The sequence below is a fragment of the Penaeus japonicus genome, unplaced genomic scaffold (assembly GCF_977035675.1).
Source record: "Penaeus japonicus unplaced genomic scaffold, GWHDUDI00000001_assembly GWHDUDI00000037, whole genome shotgun sequence".
Taxonomy (NCBI): Eukaryota; Metazoa; Arthropoda; class Malacostraca; order Decapoda; family Penaeidae; genus Penaeus; species Penaeus japonicus.
The window spans coordinates 19,782,475-19,789,974 of record NW_028234439.1 but is presented as its reverse complement, the minus strand read 5'-3'; the positions used below and the strand labels follow the sequence as shown (position 1 = coordinate 19,789,974).

General features: G+C 38.8%; 1 protein-coding gene across 1 annotated transcript in view; it reads right to left on the bottom strand.

The window, feature by feature from the left end:
- The window catches only part of LOC122261266 (REST corepressor 2), an 8,425-nt gene that overhangs the window by 32 nt on the left and 893 nt on the right, over nt 1–7,500 (bottom strand). Inside the window, exons 2-10 of the mRNA XM_043028793.2 lie at nt 4,252–4,314; nt 3,704–3,778; nt 3,349–3,563; nt 2,954–3,067; nt 2,531–2,700; nt 2,004–2,106; nt 1,646–1,756; nt 1,280–1,418; nt 1–1,002 (exon numbers count right to left, since the gene is read on the bottom strand). The exon at nt 1–1,002 is cut by the window's left edge and continues 32 nt beyond it. Coding sequence (XP_042884727.1) covers nt 830–1,002; nt 1,280–1,418; nt 1,646–1,756; nt 2,004–2,106; nt 2,531–2,700; nt 2,954–3,067; nt 3,349–3,563; nt 3,704–3,778; nt 4,252–4,314 — 1,163 coding nt within the window. The 3' untranslated portion in view covers nt 1–829. The remainder of the gene's footprint in view (nt 1,003–1,279; nt 1,419–1,645; nt 1,757–2,003; nt 2,107–2,530; nt 2,701–2,953; nt 3,068–3,348; nt 3,564–3,703; nt 3,779–4,251; nt 4,315–7,500) is intronic.

Sequence of the window (7,500 nt, the reverse complement as noted above, 5' to 3'; positions counted from 1 at the left end):
TTTGTACACTAGTCATTTTCATGTGTCCAACAAGGAACTATGTGCAATAACATTTTATGATCATTTGATGACAGACTGAAGTATAATAGTTACTACTACAGCTGCATGTGATTTAAGTAGATTTGATCAACCTAAACTTCAACCTGGTGTTCCTAAAGAAATTCCCTAGAAATACATAATGCAATACCGTTTACAACAATCCAGTGATGAGTATATATGCACGTGTATATGTACGCAAAAGTATATATGCACCTACACATATACACAGTTATACACAAACTTCAACACTCATAAATATTCTGCATTACAAGATGCATGAACAGTAATTCATTGTAAAAATTATTGTTTACAAACAATTTTGCAAATGCCATATAATACAATATTATGACTGATCAGAAGTACCTTATTACTTAGGGACTTGTCAATTTGTTTTTGCTTTTTTCGTTCTTTTTATTTTTTATCTTTTTTAACAGAATCTTGTTGGTGTAACACGATCCTAGATTTTCCTCAAGTATCCAAGGCCTCATCCTTCCTTCCTTCCTTCCTTCCTCCTCCTCCTACTGATGGTGAATTCTTAGGCAGGATTTTCATCCGCCAGTAAACTAAAATTCCTACCTAGGCCCTGAATTACCCGTAGACAACTCCAAGAATACTGAGAGGAATCTTTTTGATAAATCATAAAAATCCTTTTGAAGCACGAACATCCTGGCAAAAGTAAGCACAAAGTCCCAGCGAGGACCATCTGAACCTATGCCTGACAGCCTTATGCTGTGGTCGGCATAGAGAGGATTGGTGGGCAGTTCGAGACCTTCCAAACGCAGTGCTGCTGCTACTCATCAGCACTGGTTCGGACTGGGCCGTGCTCCTCTTCCCACTCTCTCAGGACGTTGTCTAAGTTGTAACGCTTGCGGTAGGTCACGAAAAAGCTCCGCACATGATTCTCTGTCTTGTTGCCCACAATTTCTGCGATGGCTTTGAAGTCCTTCCCAAAATATCGCACAGCTGTAAGAGATAAACAATGCATGACTATATTCCCTAATATTGTCTTATGTGTATGCATATATATGTGTGTGTGTGTGTGTGTGTGTGTGTGTGTGTGTGTAAGGGAGGGAGGGAGGGAGGGAGGGAGGGAGTGTTCATGTGCACATAAAGAAAGCATCGCTCTTATCTACATCAGTCTTTTTCATCAAGTACTGAATGAAAAACTCTATGAACTTCTCTGAATGATTAGTGTTACGAAAGAATGCAGAGTGCAGAGGGGGAAGATGCCAACTCTCACCTTGCACTGCCAGCAAGAGCTCCTCATGCGACCACTTGGCCTTTAGTGGCCCTGTTTGCCCTGGCGGCCTCAGGGAATTGATGCCATCCTTGGCCAGATTTTCTCGCAGGTTGCTGATCTGAGCCTTGTTACTCTGCACCTGAAGAAGAAACAGAAATCAAAATGACTCAAGAGTTAATTTGTAACAACGATCAATTTTTCAAGGTGACCAACAAATGTCAGCTGTTCAACTGCGAACCAAAAGGAAACTCAAGATGAAGGCAAAAGATCTGAGCTTTTCTTCTGAGTCACGTCAAAACAGCAATGCTCTTACGTCCCAAGTTAACCTAACATTCTGTCGCTTCAAATATCTACTAGAGGCCTCACCTGGCGTTTGAGAGCAATGACTTCGTTTTCCATGTGTCGCAGGAGCTGCTGGCCTTGGGTAGGGGCACCAAGGGGACCTGGGGGGGCAGGAGCCACCATTGCCATGAGGTCCTGTTGTGTGTGGAAACAAATGAAAATTAAACTCGGGTATATTATCTTCATACATCTAATAATCAATATGTAAAAGGTCCTTTGCTATTTCCCTCTTCATCAATTTACCTAATAAGGCTTTTAATCTTCAAATTTGAAAGGTATCAGCATATGTATATAACTAACATCTTTATAAATAAATAAAAATCTTTACTATTTCACTTCGCCTCAAAATGAGTATCAGGTGACGACTTCAAATAATACGCACCTCGTGGTTTATGTGCATTCCGCGAGGTGGTCGCCGCTTATGCTTAATGAGCTGCTTATCTCTCTTCATGGGTCCTACAGTTGGCCGTAAACATCCCATTTTCCTACAGAGCAGAGGAGAAAATAATCAGTCTTTGGAACAAATGTGAAAAGACGAAAATATCCTTGATATGGGATTTTGTAATAAGGGAAAGCAAAGGGAGTGCTGTAACAATTTTTTTTTTCATTTTCTGTGAAACATTAGCAATGGCTTATAACAAGTAAAAAAAAGAACTAAGATCACAATCATGCAAAAAAACTGAAAGATGTAATTAAAAAAAGACAGGGAGAAGGAGAGGGGGAGTTATAGTTATATAACTGAAGGAATAACTAGCTTGTATTCTGAACAAAAAAATAGTGTGATAGTGATCTGATCCTGCTTAAAATTCCCATTGCAGGAGGGCTTACAAAAACTAAAAGACTTGATTCAGTGAAAAGATATATGTCATGACAGGAATATTTAAAAAAGAGAAATATAAAGAAACTCACTTCCAATGATTGTAACACGTCTGACACTGGGGTCCCTTGGGAGACTCATTGAGGATGGTCGCGGGGATGGTGCAGTTGGAGCAGTTCTTGGTCTCCTCCCCACTGCGTCCTTCCTCGTCCTCCTCAGATCTGTCTCCACTGCTGTCTCCCAGTCCTCCCTCTGTAGCTTGCTGGAAGGGAAGAGAAACACATTCATTTTGAAAACAGGAACAAAACTTGTTTTTGTCATGTTTTTGAACAGGAAGTCAGAACTTTAAGAATTTTCATATTTTCCATTTCTTGTTGTCTATTTTTTTTTATTTTAGTAAATATATCCTCTCAACTGAAATTCAGTCTTTAAACTCTTTTCAGGTCATAAAATTGAATCAAAATCTAGGATCAGTTTGAAAAAATGACAATAGAACGTTTGCATTTTCCACCAACCTGGAGTTTTGCAGTGTGTTTGCGTGCATGTCGATCAATTAGAGAACTTCGTTGTCTAGTTTTTTTCCACAGGTAGTAATACTTAACCAACTGGGCTATGGTCTTGTCTGGCAACTGCAAAGTAATAAGGACAGATTTGTAGATACTTTCCCATTTGAACATGAAATATTCAATAATGAGAGCTGTAAACTAGGATATGCTTAATAAATCTTATGAGATGGATAAAACTATAAAAAAAGAACTGAAAAATGCATATAAGCTAACAATTACAAACGTTGTTTTATATTAAAACAAAGCTAGAATAACAGAACCACTCAATAAATAAACAACATAAAAGGTTTTAAACTCAAAGAGGACAGGCTGAAGGTCTTGCCGCAGCCAGTTCCATTCCTCACCATCTGCCTTATGCGGTGAAAGCTCTTCCCGTGAAACTGAAAGGCTTGCTCAAAGAGGACCTTGTCTTCAGTCGTCCACTCGTCAGGGAAGGGCGTGAAGTTGGCCAGGTCTGCCGTGGCTTTCTCCAGGTCGTGACGATGCCAGAAGAGCATGCCCAGCGCCTGCTCGGCATTGTACCCGTATTTGTCCTTTGCCAGCCAGATATACTGTTCCACTGAAAAGTTAAAGGAGAATTGTGATGATCATTTTAAAATGTAACGAGGAATTATTGACTGTATCATCGGCACATTGTAACGCTAAATAAAAACACAGCAGGCAGTGACATAATTTTTGTACAAATGCTGCAAAACTCACGGCTCTCTTCATTAATCTCCAGCTTGGGTGCCCACACTAATAAGGCCCGTTCTGGACACTGCTCCGGCCGACGCTCTGAAAAGGATGACATGAATTTTTGTTTCAAAACTATCCATAAGGGTGTAGACAGAATGAAATTTCATCAATTCATAATAATCTAAATATATAAAAACCCACTTACATTCTCTAACGTAAGAGTAAGTTTACCAGAAATTACGAGGAATTCCTCTTGTAACCTAGGTATCAAAACAAAGACGAGATTTAACCCTTAAAGGACGGCAGACCCCAGACCTTAATGTGTGTGCAACAGGAGCGAGAATTTCTTTTTCTTTTGGTTTTCTTTCACCCACGTTCATTTCAGCTCGGATCACTCTAATGTGAGTTTTCTCAAATAGACATTTTGGTCATTTTCCGGGACCATTTTCGTCCGGTTTCATCTAGTGAGTACACATGCCTAGGGAAGGTGAATGCCATCCTTTAGAGGTTAAACCCAAATATCTGTAGAAATTCAAGTTAATGTAAAATAAAATAATGTAAAACAAACTCACCTTGAGACGGCAACATACTAGGAATCTCTGCTTGATATGCCTTTCCAACACGCATGCCTGTATCTGTAAAACATGCATTCACATTTGTAAAACAAAGACAAAATCATGGGAGAGTTGCATCATACCTAATCATGATAAAAAGATAGTTCGATCAATTGACACACTTCCTGAGTACAAATAATTACTTGAAAACAGATATTGGATAATATATACTGTGGATTCAATTTTCTGCGAATATTTACAACTGATATCATGAATCCAGGCATACTAATAAAAAAATTACATACAAATAAATAAAACTGAACAAATTTCTGTAAAATATATTAGACTGATCTCTCCCTAAAACAAGGAAAAATCCGAAATTTGGTATATGTACAATGACAACTCTAGAACAACAGCGCATGGAGAGCCATTCACCAATACTGCCCCTCCATGGCAGCTGACATAACATTACATTCGTCTCGTCAATGGAGGTCGACATACTGTCCCACTTTTCATTGACAGAGGGAAAAAGTGGGCATGGGTACTCAAGCACTCTAGGGCACCCCTCATCTCTCACCAACCTGTATGCTGGCCACTTTGAGGAATAATGTACAGCTAAATCCTGACCTTGAATCTCTTATGGTCAGTCCAGCCAATATTTTCTTTAATATTACAAATTATTTTTATAAGAGAAAACATGTTTTCTTAAAATTTGAATTCATTGAAAATAAGTCTACCTGTGAGGGCTGCATTGCATCTTCTTGCAAGCTGTAAAGGGACTAAAAAGAGTAACCTTTTTTTCTTATTAGACTTTGACTATCTTAGCTCTCCATATTCATTCAAGAATACAATTCATATTCTTTTGATCGGATGACTTCACCAGAGAGGCAACTTCTTACGAGATATGTGATATCGGTTATGTTTAATACTTCCTCCGGCCAGCTGCCTATCCTTCACATTTCATAATAAGGAGGAGGAGGAGGAGGAGGAGGAGGAGGAGGAGGAGGAGGAGGAGGAGGAGGAGGAGGAGGAGGAGGAGGAGGAGGAGGAGGAGAAAGAATAGGAGAGGAGGAGAAGAAGAGGAAGAGGAAAAGGAAGAAGATTGCTAACTGACATGACGTACATCCCCTACCCCCTCCCCTTGACAAGAACAAAGCCATAAAAATAGCACCAAATGCAAAGGATTGTGGAGAAACCTTCAACAAATGCATCTCTTAAAATGCACTTGGAACCTTTGCACTCCACTTTATTTTTTTAAAAGTTATTCCATTGAATGTATTCAAATTAATCATCTATTAATCTATTGACTTTTGCCAAGCCCTTTCTCTCCCCTTCTACCCTTACTTCCACTACATGATCATCTACTAGTCACGATACTTAACATAAGTATTTTATGATGCTCTTTGTACGGATTAATAAAGCAGCAAAAAGCTTACTTTAGGTGATCACGTAACAGTGATAATAATGATACTAATGGTGGTGGTGATGATGAAGGAAACAAAAGAAATATCTCGAGGAACTTTTCAAAGGACTTTGAAATGCTTACAAGAAAGGCTAAACAAAGAAAGAAAACACATCCGTAAAAAAACAAAAAACAAGCAAACTCTCTCCCAAACATAGGTATATGTTTAGGAGGCTGCTGTGTGATATGCGCGATATATAAGCTTGGAGGTACTCGTGCTCATGCTACAGCCTTTTAAAAAAGTTTGGAACTCTTGTTTTTCCATACTTTTACTGGAATACATTGAAAGACTTATATTTGTTGCTATTGAAAATATTGAAAGCAACCCTGATGTAATGGCCGTTGTGCTTCAATTGTTTTCCTGTATATCTCACTGCAGATAATTTCTTATACTAAGCATTACTTTGTATTCTACAAGACCATTCCGTGACTTTGTCTCTATATGTGTAAAAATAAAATGAAAATTATAGAAACAAAATTTGTCTACTTCAACCCTACATAATTCAGATCTAAAATCCCCTTTCCTTTCTTTCTGTGATTTCCCCGTCACTTCTAATTTGAGTCTTGTGATAAACGATCAAGATGTGAATGAGAATTAGACATTTCACAATGAAAGATATGTAAATGGCATTTCAATACTATGTCTTCTGAATTGCATTACATAATTCACCATGCAATGTAATATGGAAAAGTGTCTCAAATGTCTTGCATTTCAAAATTATTAATTGCTACTGATACCATCTTCTACGTGGAGGGAGAACTTCAATCCCTTGTACGTGAGCCCATGCAACGGTTTCTCCAATCGCACAAGCTGGTGCACAGCCTCTGGCTTTTGGTTCAAGTGCACATAAGATATCACTTCTTTCTCATAGATTTACAAGTGATTAATTTTTGCATTGAAAAAAATCAGTCACGTGAAAAGCTGAAATACAGTCTGAATAATGACTTCAGTGTGGACAAACATCGGTGGCAAATTTCTGTAAAAATTTTTGGCATCACAAATCCCCTCAAACTGGTGTTGTTGGATTCCTGGTGACGTCTGGTGTGCGTTGGGAGTGGTTTTAGTCACCTCTGCCTCAAAATAGTAACAATATTAGACTCTACAGATGGGGATGACATAAAGTATCCCTGGGAAACTGCTGGGTAAAATCGGTAAATAGCTCATCAAAATTGGTGTTGATGGAAATTTACCTTAAAACAGCAATATCACTCTGTACAACCAATAAGCGCGATACAAAAACAAAAAACAAAACAAAAAAAATGTTCAAAATCTATGCGCATGGGAGATGGACAATAACTGGCATGGATCTGTGACCTGCGCAGGTTATATCTCCCCGGTTTGATGCGTTGGAGATCTTGTATTTCGGGCAAAACGAATACTTACCGATTATGCCGCACAATTTCCCTGGCATACTTCATGCCCTCCCCACCTATCGGGCCTGGTATTGTTGCTATTGTCGGGCAGCGCTGACGAAAACTACTCTGGATGCACGAGAGACGTCACAACGAATCGAAAGATACTAATTTCATTGGGTTTTACGACAATAAACTATTTTGAAGATTAGCGAATCAGTTTGTTGACCTGCACCATTGCACGGCCTCAGAGCCACTGCTGTTCCCTTTCCCAAATCTGACGGCACAGTTTGCAGACAGAATTTATATATACAGGTGCATTACATCGTTTCCTGAATAGACAATTATATCTATCATTAGTAACTATGGAGCAAACTTGTGAAAAAAGATTTTCAGATTCCTTTTCTCTCATCATTGGGTGATTTACATCAATTTCGACATTAAAACTTGTG